Source organism: Glycine soja, chromosome 9 (assembly GCF_004193775.1).
Source record: "Glycine soja cultivar W05 chromosome 9, ASM419377v2, whole genome shotgun sequence".
Lineage (NCBI taxonomy): Eukaryota > Viridiplantae > Streptophyta > Magnoliopsida > Fabales > Fabaceae > Glycine > Glycine soja.
This window is the reverse complement of record NC_041010.1, coordinates 40,440,814-40,452,898: the sequence shown is the minus strand read 5'-3', so window position 1 is coordinate 40,452,898 and position 12,085 is coordinate 40,440,814. Positions and strand designations below refer to the sequence as shown.

The 12,085-nt window shown below is 31.4% G+C and overlaps 1 protein-coding gene across 2 annotated transcripts; it reads right to left on the bottom strand.

The window, feature by feature from the left end:
• Window positions 1–1,135: 1,135 nt before the first annotated feature.
• Window positions 1,136–8,838, bottom strand: LOC114368898 (AT-rich interactive domain-containing protein 5-like). 2 transcript variants are annotated; one of them, XM_028326182.1, is made up of 13 exons: window positions 8,694–8,838; window positions 7,519–8,340; window positions 7,371–7,410; window positions 6,327–6,379; window positions 5,774–5,819; window positions 5,066–5,158; window positions 3,866–3,985; window positions 3,728–3,779; window positions 3,569–3,644; window positions 3,269–3,335; window positions 3,142–3,192; window positions 2,008–2,100; window positions 1,136–1,463 (listed from the first exon to the last, which is right to left on the bottom strand). In XM_028326182.1, exons 2-13 carry the CDS (start codon window positions 8,298–8,300, stop codon window positions 1,350–1,352), a joined length of 1,587 nt encoding a protein of 528 aa, XP_028181983.1. In that variant the 5' UTR covers window positions 8,301–8,340; window positions 8,694–8,838; the 3' UTR covers window positions 1,136–1,349. The 2 variants fall into 2 exon arrangements, with proteins under 2 accessions (XP_028181983.1, XP_028181982.1); XM_028326181.1 differs by having other exon boundaries at window positions 7,519–8,351; window positions 8,694–8,837.
• Window positions 8,839–12,085: the final 3,247 nt, after the last annotated feature.

The following is a 12,085-nucleotide window of genomic DNA, read 5'->3' as shown; positions in this document are numbered from 1 at the left end:
TTGTACATGGTGTTATATCCGTGCGAGTAGTAATTTTAATTCTTATTTTTGTATTCATTGACTACATTACACCTATAACTGCACCTATGACTTGCACTTTATTAATGTATAAGGTTACCAATAATAAATCAATAAAAAATTAATTAAAACAATTATTACAATTATAGTAAAAATTTATTATTAAATAATTTAAACATAATATTAAAAACATATACTTGTAATATAAAATTTAAGCAAAAATAATATTGGTTAGTCCAAATTCAAGTTCTAGTTCATAAAAAAATTACAAAAATAATAATTCAGCATGTCAATTGTTAAAATGTGTGTTAGAGACTCAACAAATTTTTTTTTTCTAAAGATTCAAAACAAAATTCGTTGGTCTATCATCAATCTAAAACATATTTAAGCCAAATTAAAAATTATCAAATTTTAACTTCAACATTTTTTTAAAACAAAAAAAATGTTAAAATATGCTTTAAGCTAAAAATTAGTTAGAACCATACATAGGAAGGAGTCTAGGGTGTCAGCTTTGTAGGCGAGTTGCTGATACAATAGGCTGCAGGTTAGGGCAAGGAAGGGAGTGTAGAAATTGCCAAAGGTTAGGGTTGGTGAATGTCAATCAAATGGGAGAAGAGTGGGCTCCGTGTTGCGGAGGTAGTGGAGCACGATCTCGACCTCACTATCGCAGGAGAGTGAACGCACCACTATGCGAGGGACCACAGTCAGGACTCACGGCAGAGCAACCTTGGAGGTGGTGTTGCTACCTCCAAGTATGATAAAGTGTTAATCTTTGGCAATGGTGGAGATGGCAGAGCTTTGAAGCGATGAGAGTAAAGAACGGAGGGAAGAAGAGTGTTGGTGAGTGAAAACCATAGTTTTTGATGGTGATCTGCAGCAGTGTGTTAGCAATTTGAGACCTGGTATGGTGTGTTGATGAGTTAAAACGAGGAAAAAAAGAATAAAGACAGAAAGGAAGGAGAAGAAAAGAGTATAATAGGAAAGAAGAAAAAAAATAAAAAAAAACTTTCGTACCGCGCGTAGCTCTGTCCATACATAGAAAGTTCATGTTACCGTGCTTCTGAATACTTTTTATTTTATTTTATTTTGGGGAAAGATTAGTTTTGGTAGCATGGGGTTTAAATAATAGTATAACAACCAACGTTGCCACTATACTAAGGTGTGATTTTCAACAATGGTTAAAATTGTAAAGCTTTTGACAGGAGAACATCAGGTGAAAAATTTAAATAAAAAATTATTAACATAATTCAGAGTTAATAGAATACGGCATGAATTTGGCTTAGGGGTCAACTATCCTATAAACCATGGTAAATTAGTTCGTCATGAATCTATCAGCCTTCTCTATTCTGATTTCTCTCAAATGGAACTCGAACAAACAATTGTCCATGCAAGGTCACCACAGCCGACGTCTGCTGAGTATCAATTCTTGAAGGCAAGCTGACAACCTGGATTAAAAAATAGAAAAAGAAGAATTAAAAAATGTGCCAACATGACTGTTTAAATATGGACAGCACAGTAGAGCGTAGCTCAGTTGGTCGCCCAGGTTGATTTTGTAGAAGACTTGAGTTAAATTCCAACACAATACATCTTCAATGAGGGGCAAAGTGTTTCAAGTAATTTAATGTGATAAAATCTCAGATCAAGAATTAATCCTGTTGTTAGTCCAAAGGACAGAAGCTCGCGAGGATACCTTGAATTTCACCGGAAAACCAAAGACTCTAATTACGGTGATTAAAAAAATGGACTGCACAAGCTATTTATTGTTAATAACACTAACAACTTATTATAAAAGTGGTAGCTTCACTCAAGGCGGTCACAAGTATTATGAGAAAAACAAACACATGAATGATTGTTTAATAAAGTGGTACTTTTGTGGGAAGAATAAAATCGCAGCAAAGTATAGACCATAGATACAAAAATATTGTAAGCGAATTAAGTTATCAAGTTGAAGACTGAAACAACAGATTTTGAAACAGAAAAAGAATCTACCTTCTTGAAAGGTGTCACCCCCCATGGATTGTCAGAATTCTCGGGCTCTCCACTTATGACCAAGCGTCCAGCTGGGTCTGATTGAACACGCACCTGATTTCATAAAGTAAATACATTATCCTTTATTCAATTGCAGTTTGGTAAATTATACTTTTAAATTCATAGCTTCTTGCATTAAAAGCTAAGTTAATAAAAGGGAAGTTACACAACAGACCTTACAAACAATAAATACTACAAAGAAAATGTAAAATGGGTCAGTGAAAGCACTTTACTGGAGAGGTTAACCCTGAACCCCATATGCCAAAAACATCTAATTTCTACAATCCTTAATTTGAAAAAAAAACAAAAAAAAACAAAAAGAAAATAGTTATATATTTTTTTTTTAAAAAAAGAAAAGAAAAAATAGCAGAGCCAGCAGCTAGAAAATTTCCATTGTTCATGGGCAGGTATGTAGCTCATGAACTGTCGAAGCCCTCATTATGCAATATTTTGTTGCAAGGGCATTGCCATTTTTGCATGCATTAAGTTCATTATAGTTACGGTCAATTATTTTTTGGTCTTATAAACTTTTGCAAATTTCAATTTAGTCCACAGACAAAAATTTTAATGTTTTTGGTCACTATACCTTTTCTCTATTAACAGTTTTAATCCTTGATGTCAAGTAGCAATGCTAACTAATGATGTAGCAGACACATTAGTAGCCTAATGACTTGCCACATCATCAAGGAGTTTGACAAGGCAATGACATGTAATTTATTTATTTTTGTAAACTGTGTTTAATGTCTTATTAACTGGTCTGAATAGATGAAGGATTAAAAACAGTTTACTAAAAAAATATACATGTGACTGCCCTGAAAGACTCTGTGATAGCATGACTACAAAGTTGTTTAACATTGATACTTGACAATAGAGACTAAAACTATTAATAGAGAAAAAGTATAGGACCAAAAATGCTAAAAAAATTGTTTAGGAACTAAAAGTGAAATTTGCAAAAAATTTAAGGACCAAAAAACCTATTTAACCCTTATATGAAAAGGAGGATGACAATATTAGTATGCTTGCCATTTTACCATGAAAAAGTTTCAACAAAAGTACAGAATTATTACAGAGAAAAAGCATAACTCAGCTTATTACCTCTTCCCGCAGAAGGCCAGGAACTAAAGCATAGACCTCAAAACAATCTTTCTGTACATAAAACTTTGGATGAGTAAATTACATTATTACACAGATTATTTTCTATCTTAAACCAAGATAAACTTACAGTTTTTTGCACATTGACTTTTACCCAATCAGCAGGAGGTCCAATGTCAACCACATATGTGTCCGATCTAGCCCAACCACACATACCAACAGAGGCAGGCAAGTCAGCAAATGAACCAAAATGCCAAAGTAACACTTCCATCAAGGGTATAAATTAATAACACATTTCATGGGTTGACAACTATACAATAGATAAAGAAATTAAGTACAACATGCAGCACTCATGATGAAAAGAGAAATAATGTGACATATGCCTTAACTGTGGTCTAGAAAAGAGAAATAATGTGACATATGCCTTAACTGTGGTCTAGATGGTTGGCTGTGTGCCACTTTGACAGCATTAACTGTGTCTGATGATTTCTTGCGTTTAAGTAAATCTGAGCCAATAAGAGGGGAGAGTCTTTAGAATCATGCAGCACTTTATAGTTAAAAATAATAGCAATATGATGAAGGACCATACTGATGTTTTTAAGCTGCTTTTCACGCTTTTGTGTAGACAAAGAGTTCCTATCCTATGAAAAACAAAGTAAAAAACAATTATGTGCATGTAAAAGAAAAATTAAGGAGAACATTAATCACTCTCACAATTTAACCAGACCTTAATAATAGGATCACTAAATTCACCATTGCTAAGGAGACGTTGTGAGTGCCAACCCTGCATAGCCCTTGCTGCAGCATCTCTCCGCGCCCTACCCGATGATGCTGAACCCTGGACACACTGAACAGGCAAGAGGGATGGTAAGACACAAAGTATAGCAATATAGCAATCACAGTTGTACTACTACTTATGACATGCATAGTTCCACTTGCAAAGCCTACTGTATATGCAACTAAAGGAGTAAATTTAGTGCCTTGCGCAAGATACAATTTTACATAATTTTCAAATATTATTCAAGAAATTTTCACAAAAAAAATGACTCAGTTAATGATGCCTTAAACCCAACATCCCCTCATTACTATTCTACGCTTAGAAGTACCCTGGTTTTGGAGTGGGGGAAAATAGAAATTGGAAATAGATTGGTAGAGCTGGACCAGAGTATGAGAACAACTGATTAATCTTCACTGCAAACAATCAATCTCTGAACTAGTAACAATGAGCTATAGAACAAAGATCAAGAACACTAGTGCAGCACGGAGGATTTCTCTCCCTCCTTCAGCCAGTTAGTTGAAACTGACAGACCAAGTTCTCTCCCTTCCAATTCCCTTCTCCCAACTCTAACACCCTTCCCCTATCCCCTTCTTTTATTACTGAATACAAGTAGCTATTTCATTATCAGCATTATTGGGGGTCCTACTCCCCTATTAGGCTATTAACCTTATTCTATCTATTCTATACCCTTTTAATCAGGGAATCTGCTAACATAGACATGACTAGAGGCATAAATGAACACTTTTTGGCGGGGAGAGGACCTCAGCATATAATTTAATTTTGTTAAGGCAGAGACTACAAGATAATAATGTTACTTCATTTCAGAACAATCTTCAACTGATCCTTGTGACACAAATCAGCTACTAAAACTACTAATAAAGACATGCCCTGCTATTTGAACTCAAAGAGACCATAAAACAAGACAAATAACTTCCAAAGAATATGCATGAGAATTTCTTCCCATTACAGTATATATAGCCAGTAGCATGTAAAATAGTAAAATGGGGATGCCAAATGTGGTTTTCCAACAGGTCCATTTCTTATTTCAGCGGTCTAGTCAGAAGTTCATAAAGTCATCAAAGAAAAAATTGACCCAGTAAGTCATTATATAATTGCTCGTGAAACATTATACACACAATTAAATGTTACCTGATTTTCAATATTTATTGGCTCAGCATGAGGAGTAATAGGCACATTCAGCTCACCACCTTTTGTTGTATGCCTTTCATAGTCAAGAAGTGCCTGAAGTAGCATATAAAAAACAGCAATAGTGAAATAGATTTTGAAGATAACAAAGTTTATAGTTCTACACAATATTTGAAATTGTTTTCTGACACTTCTCAAATAGGTCAAATGCCAATTAAATAAGCCCATATGTCATTGAACATTAAAAAGTTAACAATTCCAACCTCTTCATATACATGCCAAAAATTCCATTCCTATGATCCTATGATAACAGAAAGCGATAGCCTCCGGAAAATCTAGCATAAATTAGAATAATTTAACTTCTCTTTGCAGAACTATGAAGGAAGTTTGGTGATAACACTATGGTTTCCTAGCAGATTTGTAAAGCAGCAACCAATGTTCTGTTTTGCACTGAACACAATATAGCTGTAGTAATCAATTCATACCGATCAGGAAAAGTATGATGTAAAATATTTGACAAAAAAATTTTGGACACATGCACATCATCTAGATCAGCATTACATTTTTGTGTCCAAAGGAAAAGGTCTACTAACTTATATGCTTACAGGAATATTGAGCAAACATGGATATCTTGAAAACATTTGTCAAATAATTTTTTAAAAGAAGCAAAAGAGCTGAAGACTAATGTACACCTTATTAATCTAGAATCACCTTCTCATAAAAAACCCGAAAAGTCCATGAAACTGTTGTGCATGTCCTGTAAAATTTGAGAACAGAGAGCATTACTTTAACAAGTAAATAACCTAAGTTATCCAAATAGATCACCCATATGCATGTCCCCCCAAAAAACATAATAATGTAAAGAACAACTAAAAAACATGTTGTGAAAATGTTTAAAGAGTAAAAGAAATCCATATCTCAATAATGAAATAGAAAAGTGCTCCAACATTATGATTTCCAATCAATATGAAAACACATCAAGCATGCATAACTAAATAGAAACATCCATGTCAGTTTGTTTTCCATCAACAATTAGAACTCAGATGGGCAATTCAATTTCTCTCAAGTCTCAACACCTTTTCCAATACAGGATATGATTCTTGAACAGCATCCTTAAAAAATAGATAGAGCACACAACAAATTTAACATTCAATAACACTTAAACAGAAACTAAGCAAAAAAGATGCAACAAACTAATATAAGGTAATTTTTCATTTTCAGTCACAAAGAAGATCAAGACAAGAAACTGTACGTTATTCCTTACTTTGGAGGTTTGAAAGACTCTCCCACTTGCCGCCACAATTTATATGAGGTAACCTATTATATATATAACCCCAGTTAGGCATATTATCATGGCAATTGGCAACAATGAAAACAACTGATGTGAACTAAAACTTGGAGCTTAGTGTAATTGATGTTAGTTTGACTCAAGATATTTTTTTAAGCATTGAAAGCATATTCAATAGTGCAGATGCAACTTATAAGTGACAGGCGACGTTACAAATCATGACCAATTATTCATTTACTTCCAAATCAAAAATAATTTTAATCAAATAAAATAGATTTCAGGATTGTTAAGAGAGCATTTCGCAGGTAGGTATCTTCATGACAGTATTTAAGGGTGCCTTTGGTCTTTGGAAATGTTTTATGTTTCTATTTTCACTAATACAAAAATACTATCAAGAAGTGTTGTTTTCATCATTTACCATACAAAAATTTGAACTATTGGAATGAAGTGAAAACAGGATGGCTTTTTTCGTAACTATTAGCGAAAACGGAAACTATATTTTCACAAACCAAAACCACCTCAGATACCCTGCTATCTTGAATGCTAATTTCTGGAATGCCATTGTCATGGGAATGCAGGATGCTTTGAAATCCTTGATCTCTAGATGTTGTATCTCCCATCCCATGTAAATTTCTTTTTAATTAGTTTTAATTTTCATTTTCATAATAAACATATCAAGCTTAAATACATTGTTATTTGATAGCATAATATCTCACAAACTGATGCAAGATTAAATCATGTTAAATGCCTAATAAAAGTTTAAATCTCTCTGCTCCTGTGTGTTTGAGAGTGTAATTGTTTATTTTACTTGCATTGGCTAAAAAGCCTAAAATTGGTCCATTTTTACTGTCCACAAAAGTGAAGAACAATGAAACATATGGATGGTGTCAAAGAGCCAAACCAGGAACCACTATTTGGAATTTTTAAGGGCCTCTGATCAATATCTTTACTTGTGGTCAGCAAATTGATTACATAAATTTGTATTAGTGTTTTAGCAAAAGAAGAATGGAAAAAGAATACCTTGTCATAGCCGCCCAATCTGTGTACAGATCTCCATAACCTTATATCCAGCCAATTAAGTATTAGGATGAAGTGATTATTTCAGAGTTTGGTGTATTTGTTCCATATTTAAACATAGAAGAAAACTTAACAAACAGGTATAACTCACTTAAGGCAATTAAGCTCCTCTTTATAGAACTTGGGTGGTTTGAATTCCATGCTCCTCTCCCTAAAGAAATTTTCAAGCTCCTTCATAAAAGCTGATTGCTCCTCTTCTGTTCCTGACTCATTACCATTATATGAATCATCAGGGTCCAAAAAGTACAAGTTCTTTGAGATCGAATGTCCATTATCTGCATGTGCAACAACAGCCTGCTTTTCATTATCCCTATTCTCATTGTCTAATCCACTATTGATTTCAGTAGGAATTGCATGTGGTGTATTAGGCTCATTATGACTGGGGCATATGGAGTTGGAGTCACCATTAAGGCAAGTTTTACTATCAGCCACTTCAAAAGCTTTGGGATTCACCGCCACAGTCGTCTCAGCAGTATCCATGTTGATTTGACAAACATTAGCATCATTCTCGATTCTCTTATCACACTGCGGAGTTTCTTCAGCTTTGCTCTTCACATCTGAAGCATATTCACCTTCTGTTTTATTTAAAACTTGAGCATTGTCCATTACGGGGACTGGCTGAAGAGTATTTTCACTATTTAGAACATCTTTTTGTGGAATGCACTCCGAATCTGCTTCTGGTTTCACAATTTTATCCTCCACAGGTGCCACTACCTCTTCCTTCCCGTTTTCAACATGATTTGAAGTATCCCCTTTGGACACAGGAGCAGCCAAATCTTCTAGTTGAACCTGTGCTTCAACTAACTCCTGAGTTTCCTCCACAGTCAAGGGTACATTCTGCCCTGCTTCATCATTCTCTTTTGCATCACTCATCTCCAAAATTTAACCACGCACGAGAACACAGAACAACCTTCTACACCAACCCTTTACAAAAATTGAAGACAAATAAGAGGTCACAAAAAAAAAATTGAAGAAACCCTTATCCGAACAACCCCCACCCTCCATTTTCAAGAACAACAAAAAAAAAAAAAAAGACGAAGAAACATTAAAAAAACAGGGAGAAGGAGAATTTCACACACACCAAAAAAAAAAAATCATAGAGCAGATTAAACAAAGGTTAGTTTTTTATCCGTCATTGCAGGCAGCCAAGGCAGATTCATAAAGCAACAAAAGAAATTAATTTCTCCGAGTTCTTTGTAGGCGTTCAAATTGAAATGAAAAACAAAATAAGAAAAGATAAGAAGAAAGAAAGTAATGCAGCATTACCTATATTGAAATTCAATCGTATTGCAGAAGAAAACTCAACAATGGCAGAAGCAAAAGGGTTAAATTTGATAAACCCTAATTCTGTATAAAAAATTGTAAGAGCGCAAATTCTAAGGCTGTGTTTGGTTACAAAATGAAAAATAAGTTACCAAACACGAAAATCGGGAGGCTACATTTGGTTCGTGCAATTTTGAAAAGAATAAAGTTTTTTTTCATGTCAGTTGCGATAAAATCAAAATTGATTTTTGTGAAAAAAAAATCAATTTATTATGAAAAAATTGATTTCTTACATAAAAAAGTTTTATTTTCTTTAATTTTTAGAGAAAAAAAATCAATTTTCTTTGACGCAAAAATATTATTTGTCACATATTTCTTTTAAATTAAACAACAAAATATATCATTTTATTTCTATTTTATTTCTCTCTCTCTTTTTCTATTTTTATCTATCATGTTTTTCTCCTCTAAACCAAACACATCTTAAGGTGCTATGTCATTTTAACCATTAATTTAAAAATAATCTTGTAAAAATTATGGTTTAAATGTGTTTTTACATTAAAAATTAATAACTAAATTTTAATTTTAATCCTTAAAAAAAATTCAGCAGATTAAGTCTTCAAAAATTTTAAAACAAATGGAATTGGTCACCTATTAAATTTTTTTAACATGAGATAAATGTGTTTTTTTTCAGGTATTTATTTTGTCAAACTTAATTTAGATCTTTTTTTTTTACTGCAAAAAAGTCATAGTCTTATATTCTTTCATTCCAAATAAAAGTCTCAATACAAAGTTACTGAGTTATAAGATGAATCATAATAATCAATAATTTTGATTTGTTATTAATAAATAATAAGTTTATTGTACATGTGTTTAATAAATAAGATGAAGACCAACAAACATTAAATGTTATTAAAAGACTAAGTTAATATTATGATCTCTTGATCTTTTGTATAAAAAATGTTTAAACATTCTTCCTATGACTTGTCTAAAATGAATAAAATAAGATAACAATCAAGTTTAAATAGTTTCTTCACCTAAAAAGACATGTCATTCTTATTAGCATACTTGTTCTACATTTGAAGTTGATTTGACCACTAAAAACTATAGTAGGAGTGTAGGTCAAGGAAGATAAGTATAATAGTTTATTAGTATGGAAAGGACATACATTTAGTGTTCCCAACAGACACCTTCTCCATATACTATATTAGACGCATTTGAAGATTGTTTAGAGACAACAAACACTTGTGAAACCTATAAATACTAGAAGAGTTGAAAAGTTGAAGTTACGAACTTTTGAACGAAGCATTCTTTCATACCTTCAAGCTTTATGTATTCATAAATTTCCTGAAGTTGTAAAAGTTCTTAAAATACTTTGTATATCTTGAGAAAAAGATACATGGTGCTTAATTTGTAAAATCATTTGTAAGACAATAGTCTTGTCTAGTGCAAGCTATGTTATATGCTTGTTATTTTATAGTTTTGAGCTTGATTTAATTTTGATCATTTGTATGCATAGCCTATGTGGTTTGAGATAAATTTTGTTGTATTATTTTTCATAATATAGTGGAGTTGTTTCTTTTGCCTTGATATGTGATTTTCATCCTGTATTGAAGATTTTTTATGTTAAAATTTTTTGAGTCTTGTGAACTTTAATTTCAATTTATATTTTGTATGTTGATTATTATAATTAATTAACATTGAACCTGAAACTGACTGAATATAGGTCACGATGTATAAAAAAAATACATAATTATAAGTATAAATATGGGGAAATGAACACAAAATAGAATATATTCTTAAGAGAAAAAAAACTATATTCTACATCAATTCTAGCAAAAAATGATGTAGTAGGAGAAACTTTCAACATTGGTGTTCAAAATAAATTCATGTAGGATATGCCTTGATTCATGTAAATGTGTCACATCCTACATTGAATTTGAGAACAACCAATGTTGATTTTTTGGATTAACATTGATTTCAAATTGATATTGAATACACCTATATTTAACATCATGATGAGTAACATTTTTCAAAAATCGATGTAATATACATTTTAGAATCGGTGTAAAAGGGATTTGTTGCAATAGTGAGGAAAATGGAATAAATTAAAACAAAATATAATGGAAAAGAAAATCTTGTTCCATAATTTGAATATATTCTTATAACATGGCCCTATAGATAGTAAGGACACCCGAACATTTGCCTCAAGCTCATTGAGAATGTAACTATAAATGTACATCACAATAAAATAATGGATAAATAGTTATTTTTGTTCCTGAATGTGTAAATCGCTGACAAATTCGTCTCTAAAAAATTAAAATTCAAAATTTAGTCTCCAAAAGTGTAAAAAGTATGACAAATTTATCCAATCGCCAATTTTTGTCTATTACCATTAATAAAATAGCTTACGTGACATAGAAAGACGAATTTGTCACAAAATTGATTACTAACATAGTCATATTGAATAGATTGGACGAAAAATTCAATAAGTTATCATTATTGGACTTAAATGTCAATAATTTTTTGTTGGATGAAAATGTTAGTAATTTTTTAGGACAAAAATATTAGTAATTTTTATTTTGGATCAAAATGTCAGTACGTTTCTTTTGAATAAAAATGTCAATAAGTTATCATTATTAGACCAAAATGTTAATAATTTTTTATTGGATCAAAATGTCAGTAATTTTCTACTAGATGTAAATGTCAATAATTTTTTGTTTAACCTAAATATTAGTATGATGTTTCTAACAAATTATTGACATTTACATCTAATAACTGACATTTACGTCCAATAAAACATTACTTACATCTTGATATAATAGAAAATTACTAACATTTTGGTCCAATAATGATAATTTACTAACATGTTTGTTTTTGTCCAATGGAAATGTACTAACATTTTGGTTTAAAATAAAAATTATTGACATTTTCGTCCAAAAAAAAACTACTGACATTTTTTCCAAAAAAATTATTGACATTTAGGTCTAATAATGGTAACTTATTGATATTTTCGTTCAATTTATTCAGCATGGTTACGTTGGCAATCAATTTGTAATAATTTTATTAATGGTAACGGACGAAAGTTAATAATCAGATAAAATTATCAAACTTTTTACACATTTGGGGATGAAATTTTAAATTTTAATTTTTCAGGAATGAATTTATTAGCGATTTATATATTCAGGGACAAAAATGACAATTTATCCTAAAATAATTATGTTAAAAAATTTTAATATTTTAATAATTAATTGGTAAGAGAAATAAATACTTAAAAGTGAAACTATAAGTTATAGGGTTATAGATGATAACAAACACACACAGGCATACATATGCACATATTAGAATAATTTAATGATAAAACATTAATAAATAAGTTTCTAGCATAAAAATTTAAA